This window comes from Hypanus sabinus, chromosome 17 (assembly GCF_030144855.1).
Source record: "Hypanus sabinus isolate sHypSab1 chromosome 17, sHypSab1.hap1, whole genome shotgun sequence".
Taxonomy (NCBI): domain Eukaryota; kingdom Metazoa; phylum Chordata; class Chondrichthyes; order Myliobatiformes; family Dasyatidae; genus Hypanus; species Hypanus sabinus.
In genome coordinates this window covers 52222756-52246234 of record NC_082722.1, presented here as the reverse complement: position 1 = coordinate 52246234, position 23479 = coordinate 52222756, and the positions used below count along the sequence as shown (strand labels likewise).

The following is a 23479-nucleotide window of genomic DNA, read 5'->3' as shown; positions in this document are numbered from 1 at the left end:
ATTTCTAACATCTGCAGATTTTCTCTTGTTTGTCGATACATTAGTGGGTATTTTATTCTGACTTGTCACAATGTGCTTGTGAACATTATGCTGACATTTCTTTTTCCTCTGAACAGATCAAGACCGATCGGCAAAGAGAAACGAAAGTATATTACTCTATAAAAGGCCCAGGAGCTGATCAGCCACCTATCGGTGTTTTTACTATAAACAAAAACGACGGTAAAATTGTTGTGCATAAACCTTTAGACAGAGAAGAAAGAGACAAATACAGGGTGAGTTTCATTAATTATAAAATTCCCACAGTGATTTATAGTAGAAAGTTAACTTTGTTCTCAATTATTTCTCTGGACAAGACAGATTCTTGGTTCACGCACTGTTAGTATAATATTACTCAAGGAACTGACCTTAGAATTTGAGGAACGACACTTGTTTGGACAGTCCACAGTATCAAATGATCATTGCTGTAATTTGTTATCACAACCTCCTTGCCCTTTCCCATGCTAATTCATCAGCTCTATCATTGCATATTGGATAATAATGTTACACCTACCCATTCACCTCCTCCCTCACCTCCGTTCAGGATCCCAAACAGTCCTTTCAGGTGATGGCACACATCACCTGTAAATCTGTTGGAGTCATCTATTGCATCTGGGGTTCCCAATGCGGTCTCCTGTACAATGGTGAGAACTGATATAAGTAGGGGTTCCACTTTGGAAAGCAACTTTGTTCGAAATGCTTTTACTCCTATCCTATTCCCGTTCTGATATTTCAGTCCATGGCCCCCTCTTCTACCACAATGAGGCAACTCTCAGGGTGGAGAGGCAACACCTCATATTCCATCTAGGTAGCCTCCAACCTGATGGCATGAACATCGATATCTCCTTCTGGTAATTTTTCTTTTGCCCTCTTCTTTTCCCACTCGGGCTTTTTACCTCTTCTCCTTACCTGCCTATCATCTCCTCCGATGGCTCTCCTTCCCTTTCTACCATGGTCCACTCCTCTCCTGTCAGATTCCTTCTCCAGCCCTGTACCTTTCCCACCCAGCTGGCTTCACCTACCCCCTTCTAGCTCACCCTCCTTCCCCTGGTAACTTCCCCCACACTATCCAGTCCTGAAGAAGGGTCTTGACTTGAAACATCGACTGTTAATTCAATTCTGTAGATGCTGCCTGACTGGCCAAGTTCCTCCAGAATTTTGTGTGTGTTGCATTGGGTAAAAATGGTAGCTTTAGTAACATGAATGCATTAATATATTTGCAAAACAACATACAATAATGTATAGTTCATATACCATTTTCTTTAACTCTCTGTTGTGTTGGAAATGAGAAAGGTTCTTTGGGTCTCAAGGCAAGAGCTCTGGACACACAGTTTTAATAATAAGGAGTTTATTTACAAGGGGAGAAAAAGCTTGGGAACAACACAAGCGGCTATAGTATTCAGACAAACACGCTTAGAATAGAGGAGTGTGGGAAAAGTCGGGCCTGCAGTACAATACACGGGAAAATGGTGTGGGGACGGAGTACAGGTACACATACAAGCAGGGGAAAAGTAACTACAATACTTGCCTCCCCCCCTTTGGCTATGGGCAAGCACGGCTCTTTTCTAAAGGGACAACAATAAACGCTCCCACAACCCTATAAAATGCACACCTTACCTGGAGTGAAGCAGTGTGGTCCCTCGAGGATGGTAAAGGAGAGTGAGCCAAGCACATGTAGCTCCCTTTATAGGTCAGGGGGCCAACGGCTTGGTGTTAGACAGGTTAATCCAGGGGTGTGCAAACTTTTTGACTTGAGGGCCACAAAGGGTTTTAAAATTTGACAGGGGGGCCGGACCAGGAGCAGATGGACGGAGTGTTTTGGTAATACACCTCTTAAGAGAAAATAAAATATCATGGGATATGTAGAAAACATGTGCTTTAATTTCAATTGAAAATGAACAAATGCATTACAACAAAATATCTGTCTTTGAAGTCCCATGGTATTTAGCTATTTATTGAAATGACTTTTAAAACACTGAAAATTAAATGAATAAAATACAGCTTTTTTAAATAGTAACAGTTATTATTTTAAAGCACTGAAGATTCTGTTATACTTCAAGATATTATCATCATCACTCTCCTCCTGACTGTCTTTATTTCAAAAACGGTAGGAGATGCAGGTCTACTTGTCTTGCTCCTTCTTATTCAATTGTCCCCTGTGCCAAAACTCAACAACAACCCGCACAATGACAGAACAGTGAGAGCGCGCCAGTATGCGGAGCTCTGTGCTCGCAAATCCCCGCAGGCTATCTCCCTTAGCCGGAACGCTGGCTAATTGTGAGCCGGTTTGGATGTGCCAGGAAATGGGTCACCACAAGGTCACAAAGTAAAGCGCAAATGTGGAGTAATACGCTGCACCTCAACAAAGGTCAATGTATATAGAGTGCGTCATCTATTGGGAAAACGCCAGAATTGCGGGGAAAAAACGTTAACAAGGTTTATTAATATAATTTCATCAAGTTCTGCGGGCCGGATTAAAAAGCTTAACGGGCCGCATATGGCCGGCGGGCCGTAGTTTGCCCATGCCTGGGTTAATCCAGTTAAGGTGGCCAATGGTTAAGTGTGCATTGATTAGTTGGGAGGGGCAGGTGGTGTGACCTCCGACCAGGAGAGGGCAGTGCTATCACGGGACAGGCACAGCTCTCTGGTTGCACTATCCTTTGTTTTTGAAATGTATAATTCATTAGAGTAGCACTGAATGATTACAAAAGTCTTTTGGGTTCAGTGGTTTCATGTTAAATCACTGGCCTGCATTTTATGGATGTAATAACTGCAGAAAAGCTCACAGTATTTGCAATTCAGTGGATACACAGTTTATCTCAAGTTGCTGTTGGTAATCAGTGAGATTCTCCACAACCAACTGTTGACAGATTTCTCCAGTAGAATCAAGGGAAAAACTGGAGATATATGTCCATTATACAATTTCATCAAAATTCTGTTGTTGAGTGAAAGACAAGTGAGTTTGAATTAGTTTACTAACCATTCCTGCATTTAGTAAACCCTGACTCCCAGTGATTCCCTCCACATAAATGTGTTTTTAAATCGGTTTTAAGACAGAAACATTTGTTCATGGTATATTTCTGTTTATATTTCAACTGAAACATATAATGATTACAGTTTTGCACCACTACAGATTAATTTGTGTTTTTCTTTCTGATTTTCTCACGGGGAGGACACTTTAATGATTGCTGGTTGTTGGAGAACTGATTTCCCGTAGTCACAATCAGAAAAGATCTAAATTCATGCTTCTGAATTAAGTATTTTTGTCATCATCTTTCACCGATCAGAGGGAAGTGCTACGCAATGCAAAATCCTGACCTATGTCTTTGTGATAGTAACTGACTTGTTAATAGTCAAGGTGAAATGGACATGGGTCTTTCAATCCACTTTGAACCAATTAACCAACACTGGGTTTCTGGTTCAATATTGAATGAATGTTTCTTATTGCGGCACTTTTGGAGCTATTGTGCCCTAAAAAAAATGTTCTTATCTCACTGAAATAGCTGACAGCTCATGCACTTGATGAAAATGGGGTTGAGGTTGAAGAAGCAGTGGAAGTTGTCATCGAAGTCATTGATATGAATGATAATAGGCCACAATTTATTGCTCCAACTTTCTATGGCAAGGTGGTAGAAGGAGCTAGACCAGGTAAGAGGAACATTTTGTTTGGTCTTATTTCTGAGTTGAGATTGAGCCAACAATTAAATGACAGTGAATCTTGACTTTTTTCCTCAATAGATTACTCCTAATCTTAATGTACGTTTGTTGATCCAGTGCGTCTGGATGGATCAAATGTTACAATTCTATTGCGCCTTGCTGCTAAAAAGTTTCACTTGTTTTCTCTGAATCTTTTGCATTTGTGTGTTTTCTGTTAGATCACTGAAGGGTCTTGTCTCACAAGAACCACCATTTCAATAGGCAGCCACATTGTTTAATTTTTGCAATGCTTTATTTGCACAAGCAGGCTTAAAATCTAATAAAAAGTCAAATACAAACACAGTGTTCTTTTAATCAAATGACAGCATTGTAGGTGGAGTCTGAAAGCTTGCTGTTGCTGTTGTTCAATAGCTGATTCGGTTTTCTCTCCCGATATGCCCGTACTGCTTCTGTTGCCTTGCACACATTAAATTTTCATTATAGTGATGTTATGTAATAATTTTCACTGTTACACACATATGTGTGATGAACAAGGGTATGACAAAGATTGCTTACCTTTTGCACATACAGTGAATTCAGAGTTGGAAACGATGGTGATTCCAAGCTGTCTCAGATTAAATCCCAAAGTACAAAAAGTCCAAAATCTGAAACTCTTCCAGCCCCAAGCATTTTGGATAAGGGGTGCTCAAAATGTGCTGGATATGAAATCAGCCACTTATGATCTCATGAGAGGGAATTGCTTCTGATGAGTGTGAATCTTTGCAAGTCTTTACTCCTGGGAGTTACTAAGTCGCACACATAGCTTGGGTAATTTTCTTTGGATAGCTGGAGTGAGGGTATTGGTGGGCGAGTGAATTGCTGATGATCAAATGACATTTTATGCTGGAGCAGACTCGAGGTCATGTGACCTCCTCGTGCAGTTTCTGAGGCTGCAGTGAGGTTTATGAAGTCCTGCTCTTTACTTTCTCCATCCAGTTCTATCTGAGTGTTTCATTCAGTGTTATATATTTATGCATTCAAAATACAAGCAATCTCTTTTAATAGAGTATTATTTCATGTAAAATGGCTAAAATTGCCTATTGTTTGTTCAATGGTAAAATGTGTTGTTAATGAGAGTGGGGAGGTTGATGTTGTGTATTTAATATTTGAGAAATCTTGTATCTATGATTAAGCATTCTTGTTCATTTAAATAATCATTATGTTAAATGTATAAGTACGTGAATTGCATACCATGTGATATGTGTGCACCTCACTAAAATAAACACTAAGTTAGACTTGTATTTCGATATTGATATTGAAACTGATATTGCAGTAGTGCTGATTTATGAGAAACAATGGCTTGGCTGCATCTCAGAAGATGCAAAGTTATATGATGAAATTGATCCAATTAAACCTATTACTTTCCATGGATTTGGGAGAAGAGAATGTTTATGAAGCTGTCGGTGTAATTTTAATGTACATTTGTCGATAGGTACGGCATTCATGAATGTGACAGCCACAGATGCAGATGAGGAAGATAATGCTAATTCTATAATCAAATACTCCATTGAGAGTCAAAATCCAGTCACTCCTGATTCACAGATGTTTACAATCAGTTCAACAAGTGGACTGATCAGTGTGCTGCGTCCAGGTCTGGACCGGGAGGTAAGTGGGCAGTCAGTGCACAAAGTTGAAAAGCTTGTTGCTAAAATGTTTATTCCTATTTGTAGCATCTTCTATGTTGCTTTCCCCTGCTTTAGTGATTAAGTAATTATTTTTTTATGTCATGTTAAATATCTTTTATAATGTAATTCCATTCCAATTGAAGCATGTTCGAGGGTGCCCATGATGGATATTCTGTGCTCACCTGCTTACAGTTCAATAAAGTAAATATTCTCGACATTTGCTCTATGCTTTGTTACTCACTAATTTGTAGGAGAAGCATTTTTGATGGAAAGAAAGAAAAATGGAAAACACACACAAATTGACAGAAACATTGTCAAATTGCAACTACAGATACTGGGAAAGATTGTACCATAAAATACATATTGAACATAAATAGTATGTCTGGTAGTACTGAAGTTATTTTAAAAAATGATTTATTCCATTGCAAAAAAAAATCTTATTTGAATTATACTCATCATTCCAAGAAAAATCCTGCTCAAATTTCTATACATGTTGTAGAAGACACAATCTCTTATCTGTTAGTGCCCTATGAGATGGCACTCATTGCCATTTTTACAAAAGGTACTTTATCTGTAGTTTGAAGTTGGCCAGTATTAGAGGGAAGTTGAGGAAAAAGTGTTGCACTTTAAGAAGTGGGAATCTGCAGTGGCTGGCCTGGATACACAGAGAAAGCGACAACTCTTATTACCCAAGATATTCAGAAACCTTTGATGATGGTCGTACAGACCATGGACTGAGAAATGAGAAGTGACTGTGATCTTTTCTGACCAGTATACATGAACGTGGTAGACAGAATGTGCTGTTTCTGACTGTGTGAAAACTACATGTCATACAAGTTCTTTTATTCTTTTAATCTTGTTTCAGACAGTGGATAAATACACGCTTATTGTTCGGGCAGCAGATATGGAAGGTGAAGGAATGTTGACCAGTGCCACAGTAATAATCACAGTCGTCGACGCAAATGATAATGCCCCACAATTTGAGACTCCATCGGTAAAGATTTCATTAAACATATTTAAACATTTCCTTCTGAATATAATAAACTGATCCTTAAATTTAAAATGCAATTATTTCTTTTAATTGTTTTGAAAAAGAATTTGAGGGACTGTGTAATCAAAAGTATACCATGCTCACTTTCATCTTCATCATGATGAAGAAGTTGTCTTTTGAATTTGTTGGGGAATAAAGAGCCTACATCTTGCATGCTTAAGAAAATCAGCAGTCCTAGGTCACCATTGCTTGGTCCCTGGTCAGCATTATTGATCTGTGATTCAGACAAAAGCTCCCACTGCCTCTATTTGATGAAAGGTCACTAAACAAAGTTTCAGAGGGCTTTGGCAACTATTCTGCAGTAATTTGTTAGTAGCTTCAGGAGGATAGATTTGTTTAGGATTCAGTAGCTGGAAGAAGGGAAAGAATTCAGTCACAGAAAAGTACAGCACGGAAACGGGCCTCCAGCCCATCTAGTCCATGCAAACCATTTAAAATGCCTCGTTCCATTGAGCTGCACTCAGACCATAGCCCTCCATATCCCTCTCATCCCATGTACCTACCCAGACTTCACTTAAACTTTGGAATCAAGCTCGTATTCACCACTTGCACTGGCAGCTCATTCCGCACTCTCACCACCCTCTGAGTGAAGAAGTTTCCCTTCATGTTCCTCTTAAATGTTTCACCTTTCACTCTTAAACCATGACCTCTCATTGTAGTCCCACCAACCTCAGTGGGGAACGCCTGCTTGCAGTTACCCTATCTATACCCCTCTTATTTTTGTATGCCTCTATGAAATCTCCTCTCAATCTGGTATGTTCTAGGGAATAAAATCCAAACCTATTCATATTTCCTGATACTTCAGGTTCTCCATCCCAGCAACATCCTTGTAAATTTTCTCTGTACTCTTCCAACTTTATTTACGCTTTTTCTGTATGTCAGTGACCAAAACTACACACAATACTCCAAATTAGTCCTCAGCAATATCTTATACAACTTCAACATAATACCCCTCCTCCTTTGCTCAATACTTTGATTTATGAATGCCAGCATGCCAAAAGCTTTTGTAATGAACCTATCCACATGAGACACCACTTCCAAAGCATTTCCCAGGTCCCTTTGTTCTACTGCACTCCTCTGTTCCTGACCGCTCACTGTGTTAGGCCTTACCCTGGTTGGTCCGACCTCACACTTGTCTACATTAAATACCACCTGCCACTCCTCAGCCGTTTTTCCAGCTGATCCAGATGCCACTGCAAACACTGATAGTCTTTCTCGCTGTCCACTGCAAAGCCAGTCTTGGTATCATTGCAAATTTGCCGATCCAATTTACCACATTATCATCCAGGTCATTGATATAGATGAACAAGAACAACCGATCCCTGCAGCACCCCAGTAGCCACAGGTCTCCGGTCAGGGGCAACCAACTACTACCACTCCCTGGCTTCTCCCACACAGCCAAAGTCTAATCCAAATTACTACCTCATCTTGAAAGCCAAGTGACTGAACCTTCCGGACTAACCTCCCATGCAGGACCTTGTCAAATGCCTTGCAGAAGTCCACGAAGACAACATTCACTGCCTTGGCTTCATCAACATTCCTGGTTACTTCCTTGAAAAACTCTGTAAAATTTGTTAGACATGCCCTACAATGCACAAAGTCATGTTGACTATCCCTGATCAGTTCCTGTCTATACAAATACTCATACTGCATCAACTCTAGTTGCATTTGAGCTTGGGTGTTGATCAGGAAAGTCTGCAACTCTGTAAAGGTAAATTACTATGCATTTCTAATTGCAGGTTACTGTCGAAGCTCCTGAAAATGAAGTGGATTATGATGTGTCGAGACACAGTGTAACTGATGCTGACCTGATTTACACACCGGCCTGGAAAGCGAATTTCAGTATAACCTTTGGAAATGAGAGAAAACAGTTTACAATTTTTACTGACCCACAGAATAATGGAGTCCTTAGAATTGTGAAGGTATGGCATCCACTAGTAGCTTTTTGTAGTCATTTTAATATTTACTAGTAAATGATTTGGGCTTTTTCCACAACTTTGGCATCTACATGATAATGGAACATTTTCTAGAGATGTGCTGTCCACAAGAGGCTAGATGTACTACTCAGTTGGTCCGCCCTCAGTAATGAGTAAAGGATGAATATTATCCAGTGTTGATAACTTGCCAAGAAGCTGCTTACTGAAGGTAAATGCACTTATCAGTAGATCACTTGACAGACAGACAAAGTGTGAATCACTACACATGAAATTTGATGGAGAATGGTATCAGAGAGTTGATAAGAATTGACGGGAAGCCTCTTCATTGGCACAAGTTGTACTTCATTCACATTGAGGAAGATGGTTATGGCTGATGGGTGAAATCCCACCTTCCATGCCCATTTACCACTCCTGGGGTGCTGCAGAAATTGCGTAGTACCCTGGGATCAGACATTATGAGCTGCAAATAAAAGCTTACATGGGAAGGATCATTTATGGTTCCCTGTCAAGGAATGTTCAGTTCTTTTTGTAGCATCTCAAGATAAAATGGATCAGTTTGAACTTGCATGCTGCAGGAATTGGATAATACTCGGACATGGACTGCAAATTTGGAAACTTTGCATACATGCAAAGCAGTGACTAAAAAGAAACTCTTAGCACCTCATGATATTTCTGCAGATTTGACAGCAAAGCTCCCAGGACCACCCTTATCAGAAACTTAAATGGACCAATCATGATTTGAGTTCAGGGTTGTATCATCTCATTTCCAGCTGAGAGTTTGATCCCCCACTTGCCTGCACGCATACAATTTAAACAACAGTCAAACACGATCTGATACAGAACGATTTCACTGGATTAGTGCCCTGCCTGCCACTCCAAACATGTACTTCCTCCACCACTAGCTGAGTTTTTTTCCTGCAAAATGCAGTGTTGTTACTCACGAAAGCATCTCTAAAATTACCTCCCAAACCCACAACTTCTACCACCAGGGAAGACAAGGACAACGAACACTTGAGAGCTCCTTCCACCTGCAGGTTCCCCTCCAAGTTACATGGATCCTGATTAGAAAAAGTGTATTAACATTCCTCCATTCCCACTGGATCTAAGAATCCTGAAACAACACTGAGAATATCTTCACTAGAAAGGCTGCAGGAGCTCACCAATGTTTTCCTCGGGCTTTCAGGGATGGCAATAAACATTGACTTTGTCAATGATACCCATATCCTTCAAATAAAGAAAAATCTGGAGAGATGTGTGAACGTGGTTCTCATTTCTCTGTTGGTCATGCAAACGTAGAGCAGCACAGAACAAGAACAGGCTCTTTGATCCACAACAGTTGTTACAAGGACCAGATATTTACTCTGAGAATTTGATTCCTCTCATGAGGCCAGATATCTATTAATGGGAGTGTACCTGGCTGTGTAGTGCACATGGATCAATATTGCATATCATTATGAAATGAAAAAAGATAGTTTGTAAGATAATGCACTCAAATGTAAGATAACTTGAAAACTCACAAGTTTGAATTTTTAACAAATGTTTAGCTTGCTTTTAGATATGCAATATGAAAGGAAAAGCCAAAGACATGGGATGCAAACAGAATCTATGTTTTCAGAGTTAAGACAAAACTAGCCATAGCTCAACAGACGGAAGAGTTGGTACTTCTTTGCACTTAACTGTGGAACACTGCTATAATTGAGGCTATGTTTGTCATTGTGAAGATACTGACTTGGATTTGATTGTGTGGTGAAATGGTTCATTTAGCGAAATAAAGGAACATCTTGCTAAGTTTTTCCCTTAAAAATAGGGAAACGCTGTCTTCTCTTTATTCAAAATAAACTACCAATGTGATACTACGTGTCATGTACACTCAGGTTAATACTTAGTGTTTTCATGAAGAAAATGCTTCATTGATATTATGTTGAACTTCTTACTGCAGCCTTTGGATTTTGAGAAGAACAAACAACATGTGGTGATAATTGAAGTAAAGAATGAGATACCATTTGTCGATACCATGCCACTGTCTTCAGCTACAGTAACCATCAACGTGCGTGATGTCAACGAAGCTCCAATATTTCATCCAGAAATCAAGAACGATAAGCAGCCTGAGAATCTACCAGTTGGGAGTACAGTAACTACATGTAAGGCAAATGACTCTGACTCTGCTCAGGAGCAAACTGTCAGGTATGAAATGGATTTGTGGGAACACTTTTAAGTTAGCAGTATGTTCCTCTCCTCAAGTGTACAGAGAAGATATTTTTGCCTACAAAGAAGAACTATAAATTGAGAACTGCAAGAGGCATATTTGGGAATAGTGAATGTGATTGGGAATGCTGGAGCCTTGAGTAGATCCTGGAAAAAAATTGGGAGCACCAAGTTTGGAGAAGGTGCCTCATGTGGAAGGGCTGTTTGGGAGGACGTGCAGGAAGAAGTGTTGTACCTCTTACAGCTGCAAAGGAAGGTACACGGAGAACAAAGATTTGGTGGGAAGGGAGGAGCAAACCAGGCAGTCACCAAGAGCGGCCTCTGCAGAAAGTGGAAGGAGGAGAGTAGAAGATGTGGTTGGATTGCAATCTCATTGGAGCTCTCAGAAATGGCGAATGACTTGGTTGTTATTGAGGCTACTGAGGTGCAATGTGAGGACCAGGGAAATGAACTCCCCCTTGCCCTCCTGGATGGTGAGATCAAGTGAGAAGGGTAGGAAAGGATTGCATGGGAGGGCTCCATCAGCAGGGAGAAGCAATGATTCCTGAAGGAGGAGGAAGAAAGGGGAAATCTTTCTGTTTCACTTTTTTCTTGGTCAGTTGTGATCCTTCTCCTTTACCAAATGCAAACTTTAAGCTATTGCTTTTGACTTATTTGCAACGCGTTCCATTGTCTCTTCTCTTTATAAGGAAGCTGATATTGATAGTATTTATTAAGCTGTAAATATATTTATCGTTCACTCTCTTCCCCTGTACTTCTTAGCTTGAAGATGACCTGTTTCATTATCTCCTGCTGCCATAATTTTTCTTTTTTAATCATTTCTATATCACACAGCTCCTTTCCTTGTATGACTTGCTCTCACTAATGACATCATTTATTCATGCCTTCAACATATTTATGTGCTGGACAAAAGGCTTTGATCTCATTTGCTATTATCTCTTTTTCCTTCTTAAAAATAATAGTTTGCATAGCTGTACAGCCACACCAACTAATTGTGGTTGTGACAGTGTTTCTGTCCATTCATCATCTGCCAAATAATGAGTAGCAATGAGACATTAGAACAGTTTATATTACCCATTGTAGCAATTCGTTTGAACATAAAACTAGTGCGTTAAAGGACGACTAGATCACCAAAATGTTTGGTCTATGTAAAATGCTTTAAAATTAGCTGATGTCTCTGCTTTACTTCCTGAAAGAACTCCATGCAACAATTTCATTGGGTAAGGAGCTTAATAAAGTTACTAACCCAGTGATGGAACATTTGATAATCCATCAAGGCAGCACTTAGAGATACATTATATTTTAAATGGAAACTAGTTTTGTTCATTTTCTTTGATTTTGGAATTTGTGGCTAATAATATATTTGTGTTGCTTCATGTATTCTAGCTACCGGATGGGAAGTGACCCAGCACACTGGTTTGAAATTGAGCCGGAGACTGGCATCGTTAAACTCATCAACCCTATGGATAGAGAGTCAGAATTTGTTAAAGACAGCATTTATACTGCAATGGTCCTTGCTTCTGATAATGGTGAGACTCTATAGGTCTACAAGACACGTGCGGTAATATTTTGGCCTTCTTCATCAGTGATATATGTTTCAAAATTATTTAGTCCAGTGGTAACAGGAAAAGGTACAGTAGCGTAGTGGTTAGCAGAAATCTTTACAGTACCAGCAAGCAGGGTTCAATTCCCACTGCTGTCTGTAGGTTTGTACGTTCTCCCCGTGACTGTGTTTCCTCCAGATGCTCCAGGTAGTAGGTTAATTGGTCATTGTAACTTGTCTCATGATTAGGCTATGGTTAAATTGGGGGATGGCTGGGCAGCTTAAAGGTCCTGGAGGGCCTATTGTGCACTCGATCTCAATAGATAGATAAATGTGATTAATTTTGGTGAATTTGTCTCTTAATATGAAAGTGGGAATACATTTTGATAGGTTTTATCAGAACCCACTGGATGTGGCCCTTCAAGCATAATCTTCAAATCCCCTTTGTGTATCTCAAATGTTCCTTCAGTGCCAATACACGTTAGCAATGGGACAAATCTAAGAAAACACCTTCAGATTAGACATTTTATTAAAACTTTCATTGTTAAAAGTGTCTTGTGGTGGGGAAGGCGATGTAATTTTGTACCAGTATTTCCTATTTCCTTGTTTACAGTGCTGAAGGAGGCTATTCAGCCCCTCGGTCCATGCCAGCTCACTGAGGGGCAATCTTAACAGTTCTATTCCCTTTTCCAATATCCCTATAACCCTACCATTGACTCTCTCAGAAGCCCATCAACTTCCCTCTGGTATGACTTCAGCCAGCTACATTAAGGGGTAATTCACAGTGCTGACTTACTATATCTGGAGTAGCAATCAGAAGCTCACATGGTCAAAGAGAGGACAAATACACTCCACATTGATGGTACCTGAGGGCAGAATTGAACATGGAACCTGTTATAAATTGGTGTAACATGGGTGGGACTTGGGCATCAGATCCACCTTCTAATGGGTAGGGATGTAGTGAGCCTCCTTTGAGTGCTACGCTTGTCCACCCCAAGTCCACTAGTGAAGACAGATGTTCAAGAAAACCTGGTGCATGTTGTTTTAAAATGTATTGGTGAGTTGAGTTGTAAATGATAAAAAGTAACTAAAACCAATTTCAAAATGAGTTGCAATAGGATTGGTTCTGCATTGTTGTAAATAGTTTGTGTTTCCTTTAATCCATGATGTAGTTCATCCGTATCATTTAAATTAGTCAGCTGAACCAATCAGAAAAGCACCTTTGTGCTTCAGAAAAATTGTTTATCTCTGACAGTTGTGTACTTGTACCCAACATTTACAATCCAGGTTAACTGATTTGGTTGGTAACCGGGTGGAATCTGTTATTACCATGATATCACCAGTACTAAAATAGAGAGGACCTTACCGGTCCACATCAGAGTGTTCCTTGTCTGTATTGGGCACCATAGAACATATGGCAAATGGTATATTGGACAAGTTTAAGTTTGTTAATTCCATGGTGATAATTGTATTTTTCAATGAAAAGGTTTTCAACTTGGAAAGGAGCAATCTTATAAATGTGGAAATAAATTCAGTGGCCATCTGACTGTACCTCCTTTGCTTAATAAAGTGGCCACTGTGTTTATGTCCATGATCTTCTGCTTCTGTAGCCCATCCACCTAAATTTTCAACGTGTTGTGCATTTAGTGATGTTCTTCTGCGCACCACTATTGTAACGCATGGTTATTTGAATTACTGTCAGCTGGACCCAGTCTGGTCATTCTCCCCTGACCCCCCTTTTGACCACTAGTGCCACTCACTGGATCACCCCATTCTAGAGACTGTTGTACATGAAGACATCAGTAGTTTCTGGGATGATCCAAACATCCTGTCTGGCACGAATAATCATTCCAGAGCAAAGTCATTTAGATCACATTTCTTCCTCATTTGGAAATTTAATTTGAACAATAACTGAACCTCCTGACCATGTCTGCATGCTTTTATGCATTGGCTTGCTGCCACGTGATTGGCTGATTAGATAAATGCATCAATTAAAGGTGTGCAGCTGTACCTAATAAAGTGGCCACTGTGTGTACGTCAAATTTAATAGATAAAACTGGAATGTTTTCGTTATGAGACGGTGTCAAAGGAATAGAGATTTAAAATCAATGAAAGTTTAAGATTGAAGAAAACCTGCTTTATAATTGGAATGAATATGCCTTGAAAGAAGTGTTAAGACGATAGGACTCTAATGTAACTCTGGATGAATGGATTAAAATGGTCATTGTGAACTTTTTTCCAAGTGTTCATATAAAAAAAGCCATTCATTTATGTACTGTTCCTCCCTAAGTTTTGCTGTTGGATTCAGAGTTTCATTCTTGCGTCTGCAGGGAGTCCACCTGCCACTGGTACTGGGACCATTCTTCTGCAGCTTGAAGATATCAATGATAATCCGCCCATTGCTACTTCACTTTTGAAACGTGTGTGCAATGAAGATCCTGTCCCTGTGAATGTGACCATTGTAGACAAAGACATCCCACCCAACACTTCTCCTTTTGTGGTTACACTGGTTCATGGAGCTGAAAGAAACTGGAAAATTGAATCAACAGAGAATCGTAAGCTGATTACATTGAAAACAGATTTACGAGCCATAACTATATGGTTTTTTTGTTAACTTTTTTCTTCTACCTCCATTCTTCCCTGGTAAATATTTATCTCTCCCTAAAATTTGATGCCTTCTTCCTGGACATAGCACACTGGAAGTAGTCAGCCGTGAGAATCGTAAATGAATATTCCTTTACTCTCACTTTGTCCTCATACCACTTTCCCTTGATGCACTTACATTCTGCCATTGCTTGTCATCCCAACATGCCTCCAATGTCGTTGCAAGGTGTTAGTCAAAGGGATTCAAGGAAACCAACATCAAGGCAAGAAATTTGGAGAAGAGATGGTCTCGTGTAACAGATAGACCTATAGATCAGCAACATGAACAGATGGTCATGGTGTTTGGGGTTGGGGAGGAAGACATGGTGATGGTGGAAGTGAAGATTTGAAATCCTGTGGAGCCAGATTCCTAGAGAATGTGTTTCTGTTGCTGTAACCTCCTCCCCCCCCCACCCCCACTGTCAAGTGCAATATGAAGTTCTTTAATAGCATGGGTAAAATGGGCTGCAGCTGGTGTGTCAGTGCTGATGGGACTATGATCTGTATGCCCAGCGTATACTGGGTGCAGAATGGCAAATGGTATTGGATTAAGGAAATTGGACTAAGAAGGTGAAGATTGCAGTGAGGCTAATAATCTCGGCTGATGAGAACTAACACAAGGGGTGATTGTCCTGCTGTCTGCAAACTGATGCCCAAACATGTTTCAAGTTAAGCAATACTTTCCTGTGTAGAACTTACAAAACAACGTGTTTTCTTTTATTTAGCTCACGTGAAGCTGTTGAAGCTGAGGAATAAAATTGAACCTAATACGTATGAGGTCCCTCTCAGAATAACAGATAGTGGGACACCACAACTCAGTCAGGTTACAGGATTGCAAGTGGAAGTGTGCGACTGTGATAATGGTGCTTGTAGCCAGAGGATTGCTGGTGCCGCCTTTGGCTTCCCTGGCATTTTGGCTATTCTGGGTGCTATCTTGGCTTTGCTGAGTGAGTATCATTTGCTTACAATTTAAAACAATCAATCTTAATCCCCTTTAGTTTTGCTGAAAATTAGGATGTAGGTTAAGTTTAAAGTGTATTCCTACTATTCAATTCTCACAAAATATAACAATTTCTCTCTCAAGAACATTGGAGACTGAATATAGATCAAATGCAAGTACATTGCTATATGGAACTGCCAATTGATTTGGGAATGAAATTGGATGGCAAGTTATGTGCCCGGTGTTTGTTCTGGCTTTTGCTAAGAATTATTACAATTAGTCTTCACTTTTTATGTGTTTGTTTTATTTTCCCCGTGTGTTTATATAATTAAGGCCATTTTCAAAAGATATTATTGATTACACTTAAATCACATATTTAAAACGACTTGCTGTGTTTTTGTAGAAAGCAATCTCATTTCTTCTGGTTCTTTTGTCAATTACATAATATTGTCCAGTTTCCCTTTGTTTACTTAATCAACACCTTCATGATTTTGAATTCTAATTAATAATCTCCTTCGAAGGAAAGCAATCCAGGATTGCACACGAGTTTTATTCCATTCATACCTCTCTTGTGATCAGCATGAGTTGTTTAAAATTTCCATGACATTTATTTGGTGATAAATGCACTCTCTACAATAGTAAGCTTCTCGGTTCATCTGCAGGTATTCTTTTTAAGAACTCCATTCCTTCCTGGCCATTTTGCTATGAAACTCATATCCATAAAAGTTGTATTTCTAATTATAAATTTTGATCAAGGAGTTTAATTTCATAACATCTAGCATCTTTTTAAAAAATAATCTGTATCAGGTTTAATAGCACCAGTATATTTTCTGAAATTCATTAACTTAGTGGCATTAGTGCAATGTAATACATGATAAATTTAGAAAAAAAAGAATTTCAGTAAATATCTGTGTATTAAATAGTTAAATTACAAACACAGATACAAATAATAAAAGTAGTGAGGTCGTGTTCATGGGTTCAATGTCCGTTCAGAAATCAGATGGCAGAGGGGAAGAAGCTGTACCTAAGTCACTGAGTGTGTGCCTTCAGGCTTCTGTACCTTAATTTTGATGGTGAAAAGGAGAAGCGGGTATGCCTTGGGTGATGGGGTTCCTTAATGATGGACACTGCCTTTCTGAGGCACTGCTCCTTGAAGATGTCTTGGATACAACAGAGGCTAGTACCCAAGACAGAGCTGACTAATTTTACACCTTTTTGTTGCTTCTTTTGATCCCCTGTAGTAGCCCCCCCCCCCCATATTCGACAGTGATGCAGCCTGTCAGAATGCTTTTCACGGTATTTTCATGAAATTTTCAAGATTCTCCCTCTCCCTCTCCGCCCCCCCCCCCCCCCCCCCACAATCTGCAGTCGACAGTTAACAAATTTATAGATGAACTCTGCCTAGCTACACGTAATTGTATTTTCTTCCACTTTTAGTGTCCCTGGTTTTCATAAGAAAGAGGCGAAATGCCAAAAAAGAAGCTAATATTGCCCGAAGAGGACATTCGGGACAAAGTTTACCAGAATGATGAAGAGGGTGGTGGTGAAGAAGACCAGGTCAGTGCTGGTGGCACAGCTTAAATCTTGATTTTTTTTTCAGGATCAGTTAACTAGGATCCACAAGAAGTTTCTTGATGGGATCCTATTTTGTGGAATCTGTAATTTACACAGGAAAGCGTGCTGAGCATGAGTTCTAAAGTGGTGTTTGAGCCTACTGCCATTATGCCAGTTAGAGCCAGACCTCTGTCTGCCATTACCAGCTTGACCAGTCCTCCAAGAAGTGTTAAGCATGAGCTCTGCTATGGGCAGTTACTAAATGCCTTATTATGATGTGGCTCCTGTACTCGTAGCACTACAACGTCAGCCACTCTCTGCATTCCCAGATGAGATTGGCAACTTTATTGAGGAGGTAGGATATTGACCATTACCAACATAGCCACAGTCTTGGGAAATATTTGGCACAAAAGTCTGGAATTAGCGAATTTGTAGTTTGGTTTTGTATTATTGATATATCCCAATATATATTCAGGAAAATGAAAAATTATTGAAATTTTTATAGGGTCTTAGAACACTACCACAGAAACATGCCCTTTGGCCCATCTAGTAGGTGCTAAACTATTATTCTACCAGTTATCTTCTGACCTGCACCCAGACCATAGTCCTTTCTCTTCAATACCATTCTCTTCAATATACCTGTTTTAATTTCCCTTAGATGTTAAAATCAAGCCCACATCCACCACTTCCACTACCTTCTCATTCCACACTCACTTAGTGAAGAAGCTTCTCTGTGGTGCCCCCTTAAACACTTCAACTTTCACCCTTTACCCATGACCTCTAGCTAAAGTTCACCGACCTCATAGCCAACTTGCATTTACCCTGTTATACCCCTCACAATTTTGTATACCTCCATCAAATCTCCACTCATTCTCCAGTGCCCGAGGGAGTAAAGCTTTGACTTACTCAACTTTTCCCTATAAATCAGGTCCTCAAGTCCAGGTAACATCTTTGTAAGTTTTCTCTGAACTTTTTCAAATTATTGATATCTTTCCCCTAGGTAGATGACCAGAACTACAGGAAAGATATCAATAAGGTTGAGAGCGTACAGATTCCATAATACACCAATTAGGCTCACCAACGATTTATACAACTTCAATATATCATCCCAGCTACTACACTGAAGGATAATGTGCACAAAGCTATTTACGACCCTATCTACATGTGACACCACTTTCAAGGAATTACAGATCTTTACTCTTCTATCCTGCACTCCGCAGATCCCTAGCGTTCACTGTGTATGTCCTACCCTGGTTTGTCCTCCCAAAATGCAACATCTCACTGGTTTGCATTGAATTCCATCTACTATTATTCCAGTTGGTCCAGATCCCACCTCAAACTTTGATGGACTTCTTCACTGTCCACTATGCCCTCAATCATTGTGTCACCAGAAAATACGCTGATCCAGTTTGCCATATTATTATTCGGATTACTGGCAAACAATAACGTTCCAGCACTGACCCCTGCGGCACTACACTAGTGCAGAGAGGCATAGCACAGGGCAGAACCATTCTCTGATCCTCCCACGTAGCCAGTGTCTAATCGAATTTACTATCTCATCCTGGATGCTAAATAAATGAACCTTCTTGACAAACCTCCCGTGGAGACCTTATCAGAACCCTTGCTGAAGTCCATGTAGTCAACATCACTGTCTTTCCTTCTTCAATTTTCCTAGTAACTTCCTCAAAACTATTTAAGATTGGTCAGACAACACCTGCCATGACTGTCCCTAATCTGTCTTTCTAAATCCGATCCCTTAGAGTACCTTCCAATAAGTTGCCCACTCGCTAGGTGGATAGATTATTGGAAGGTATTTTAAGCAGCCAGATCTGTAAGTCAGTAGTTTTCCAGTTTATTTGTACAGCCTTGCTTAAACAATGGAACAACATTAGCTGAGAAAATCTGCAGATGCTGAAATGCAAGTAACACACACAAGTAGAGGCACTGATTGTGTGCATAGTCAGAGGCTTTTTCCCAGGGCGGAAATGGCTAGCACGAGAGGGCACAGTTTAAAGATGCTTGGAAGTAGGTACAGAGGAGAAGTCAAGGGCAAGTTTTTTTACGCAGAGAGTGGTGAGTGCGTGGAATGGGCTGCTAGGGGCAGTGGTGGAGGTGGAAACAATAGGGTCTTTTAAGAGACTCCTGGATGGCTACTTGGAGCTTGGAAAAATAGAGGGCTATGGGTAAAGCCTAGGTAGCTCTAAGGTAAGGACATGTTCCGCACAGCTTTGTGGGCCGAAGGGCCTGTATTGTGCTGTAGGTTTTCTATGTTTCTAAAATGCTGGTGGACTCTGACTTCTCATTGTTTTTTCCGCTGCTTGAAATGTCAACTGGTTACTCTTTTCCATAGGTGCTGCCTGGTCTGCTGAGTCCCTCCAGCATCAGAGATCCTCACCACCCAGGCCGTGCTCTTTTCTCGCTGCTGCCATCAGGTAGAAGATACAGGAGCCTCAGGACTCACACCACCAATTTCAATAACAGTTCCTACCCCTCAAACATCAGGCTCTTGAACAAAAGGGTCCTGAACTCCATTCATTCTATTTCTGGTGTTCCCTCAACTGATGATCTCACTTTAAGGACACTTTATCTTGTTATTTCATGCTTTTTATTAATATTTGCATTTGCAGTTTGTTGTTAATTGATCCTGTTTCCTGTTACTGTTCTATAGATTTCCTGAGTGTGCTTACAGGAAAAGAATCTCAGGGTTATATGTGCTGCAATGTCTGTACTCTGATAATAAATTTTGCTTTGAACTTTAATCTTCATATGCATTGTTTGAACAACATTAGCTAATTAGTTGGTATCTGAATGCATTAATTAAGGAAATTCTCGTGAACAGATTTGATAAACTCTACCCCATTCAGCCTTTTTATAGCAGAGGAATCCCAGACAATTTGTGGAAAATTAAGATCACCTACTACCACGAACTTGTATTTCTTGCAACTCTCTACAAATTTGCCTCTCTAGCTCCGGCTGACTGTTGGATGGTCAGTAATATAATCCCATTAATCTGATCATCCTTTTGTTGTCCCTCAGTTCCACTCGGGTATCCTGAGTAGATGAGTTCTCCAGTCTGTTCTATCTCAGTACTGCCACAACATTTTCCCCGGCAAGTAATGCCATCTCTCCTGCTCTATCACGTCTAAAACAACAGAACCCCAGAACACTGAACCGGCAGTCCTGCCCCTCCTACAACCAAGACTCACTTATAGCTGCAATGTCATTATTCCACATGTTGATCCATGCTCTAAGCTCATCCATCTTTCTGACTAAACCTACATAGAAATAGACACAACTCTGAACATTATTCCCACCATACCCAACTATTTTGATCCTCGTCTTTGTATGCAGGCTTAACATCTTTTCCCACAACCACTCCACTCTGTCCTGGTGCTCTGGGTCCCAACTCCCTGGAACTCTAATTGAATTAAATTAATTAGCAGCCAACATCTTAATACAGAATAACTGGCAGCCCTGCTACTGGCGCTGTTGCTGTCATGATCAGCATCACAAGTTACCAGAGTTTTGCTTATTTTCCCTTAGTCTTATCACCAGAGAACCTGAAGACTGCTGACAATGATCCCACTGCTCCCCCCTATGACTCCCTCTTGGTGTTTGATTATGAAGGTAGTGGCTCAGAGGCAGAATCTTTAAGTTCAGTGAATTCATCCAACAACTCTGATGCAGACCAGGATTACAACTATTTGAACAAATGTGACCCACGCTTCCAGAAACTTGCTGAATTGTACAGTGACGGTGAGGATTGAGGAGTTGAAAATAAACAGATTTCAGAGAGTTGTGTTTTAACCATTTAATGATTGACAATGAGAGTGACAAACGGAGTGTGTGCCAGTATTCGGTGACAAGTTGAATTGAAATTACATTCCAGTTGATCCAGCATTTGAACTTGAAGTTACTAAATTGTTAGGATGAAAAACAAGATTTTCCTGAGTTAATTGCAATAAATCATTGCTCAGAGCTTTATTTTAATTTAATTTTAATTTTAATTTATCCATGACTTACCTTTTCAATTTTCCCAAAGTTTAATTGAACCAATTTTTTTTTCAGTTTTATGTTTTTTATATTGCAATATTCTACTGCTCAAATAACCTTTGCCTGTAGCCCTGTTGTAATGTTGGGAATGTTAGTGAAGTTGAAGTGTAGTATGCAGTGTTTTATAAGATAGTATTGCTTTTGAGTGTTTGACAATTCCATATGCAGAGTCTTTAACATTATGCTTTTAAAGGCATTAAAGTGATCAAAATTCTCTCAGCTACTAGACAAAAACTGCTTTACATTGACAATGTATGAATTCTCAGGAAATATTTATTTGGGAGTTTTTAAGGAAAATCCAAATGAAAATAAAAAGGATTATCTCCCTGTTTATGTACTATTGACTGAGTAACTAAAATACTTGTTAATTTTGCTATTTCCTTGAAACATAACAGGATCCTTGTATCATATGACATTAACTGTTGTATAATTTTATATTGATTGGAATTATTACAGTGGATGTGGTTTGTTTGCAGCTGTTCTGAATTTCTCACTGAAAATGACTTTGTCATGGAACCTAATGTGGGGATTTCTAAATACACTTATATCTTTGTTCCACTGTACACAATGGTGGAGGTAAAAAAAAGTCAGTAGAATTGGATAACAGTCCGTTGGACAAAGTTCTCTAGAACTAGAAATTAATTACTGCTCTTGTCAATCACAATACATTGTCTTTCACGACCCTTCTCATTCCATCCCACACTTCGCAAAATGCCATGAATTCACACCTGAATTGTTCAATACATGCAAAGAATTGGTAAGGAAAATAAATAGACTTGCATCATAACAGCAATACAAACATTTGACACTTTCTGTGCTCCTTTCATTTCTCCATTTTTCTTCCACTCACGTGTCTGGGTAATCTGAATTTGGGCTCATGTACCTGTAGTTGTCACTGCGTGTGAAATGTGCTGTCTGGTTGACAACATTCATGAAAGAGCTTAATATCATAGTTTAGCACTGTCTTAAGTTACAAAAGGCATTTCCCTGCTGCAACATTTTATAATTGCTAACTTGCCTTTAGTTGAACATAAATATCTGATTTCATTTGAACTGCAGAGATTTAGATAATATGGAACGGAACATTTCCTGGTGATAGGGTTGAGTCAGTAATGTTTCTATGTTTCCATTTTAAGAAATTTGACAACCAAAGCAGTAGTCTATTTTTGTGCATTTAAAATTGCTTGTAAATGTATTCTATTTTTATTTGCTTCATTTTAGACCATTGAAATTTAATTGAGCTTTCACTGTTCAAATGTATGTTCTCTAATAAATGTTTTTAGCAATACCATTTGCCTCTGATCCTGTGCATTTGAGTCTGATTGTGGTTTTTAATAATATGCTTTTAAAACTGTTTTTATATAAGATATGAAGAAAATGAACTGCCTTTTGAATATCTTCCTCATCTTAGTTTTTGTGGATATTTTCCTCTTCTGTGTTTATGTCAGCATCAATCTGACCTGACCAAGGTCATTGTGAGAAGCAGTGGAAGAATTTGTAGAAGCTCTGGCAAATATTTACATTGTCCTTTGCTGCAGGTGAGAACCAAGTGTTAATGAGGGCTGTAAGGAATGATTAAGGATGGTCAACATGGCTTAGTGAGCAGGAAAATAACGTCTCACAGAATGGGTATTCTTCTCATGATTGCAGGTTAATGGACATTATCTATATGGATTTCAGGAATGCCTTTGCTAGGGTGGGACTTTAGTTTCTTTATTCCCTCACACAGATCTAATGGAGATCTGGGCATCTACAGCGTTTCTATCAGCAGTAGTTGTGGAAAAGAAAATGACATCAAGGCAGTTATTTCCTAACAAAGACTAATACAGCAAGAATTTGTTCAATTGCAACCATGAATTGTTCTCTAAGTAAATTTATCCAAATATCACCAACACTGAGTATGGCAAACTTTAAAACATATCTCCATAAAATCCATATCTAGAACAGATATTATTTAGTGATCACAATGTTCAAGAAATAGAACTATCTATGGTTCCGGTTTAGTACACTAACCAACCAATATTATTTAAGCAAGACTGGAAAGAGATATTCACCTTGGAATTGCTCCCTTCACGTTGAAGAGACAGGTGAAGGAAAAGTTTGATAAATTAGAAGAGTAGCTTTCTAGGAAAGACTTCAGAGTGAATGGACAACAATTTTGTGTAAAGCAGATAAGGCAGTACAGTTACGTGACGA

General features: G+C 39.5%; 1 protein-coding gene across 1 annotated transcript in view; it reads left to right on the top strand.

Annotated features, from left to right (window-relative positions):
* The window catches only part of LOC132406633 (B-cadherin-like), a 31417-nt gene extending 15694 nt beyond the window's left edge, over positions 1-15723 (top strand). Inside the window, exons 4-12 of the mRNA XM_059992436.1 lie at positions 117-272; positions 3540-3684; positions 5165-5337; positions 6223-6351; positions 8148-8330; positions 10285-10529; positions 11937-12079; positions 14424-14648; positions 15462-15723. Of these exons, the coding sequence (XP_059848419.1) occupies positions 117-272; positions 3540-3684; positions 5165-5337; positions 6223-6351; positions 8148-8330; positions 10285-10529; positions 11937-12079; positions 14424-14648; positions 15462-15709 (1647 nt within the window). The 3' untranslated portion in view covers positions 15710-15723. The remainder of the gene's footprint in view (positions 1-116; positions 273-3539; positions 3685-5164; positions 5338-6222; positions 6352-8147; positions 8331-10284; positions 10530-11936; positions 12080-14423; positions 14649-15461) is intronic.
* Positions 15724-23479: the final 7756 nt, after the last annotated feature.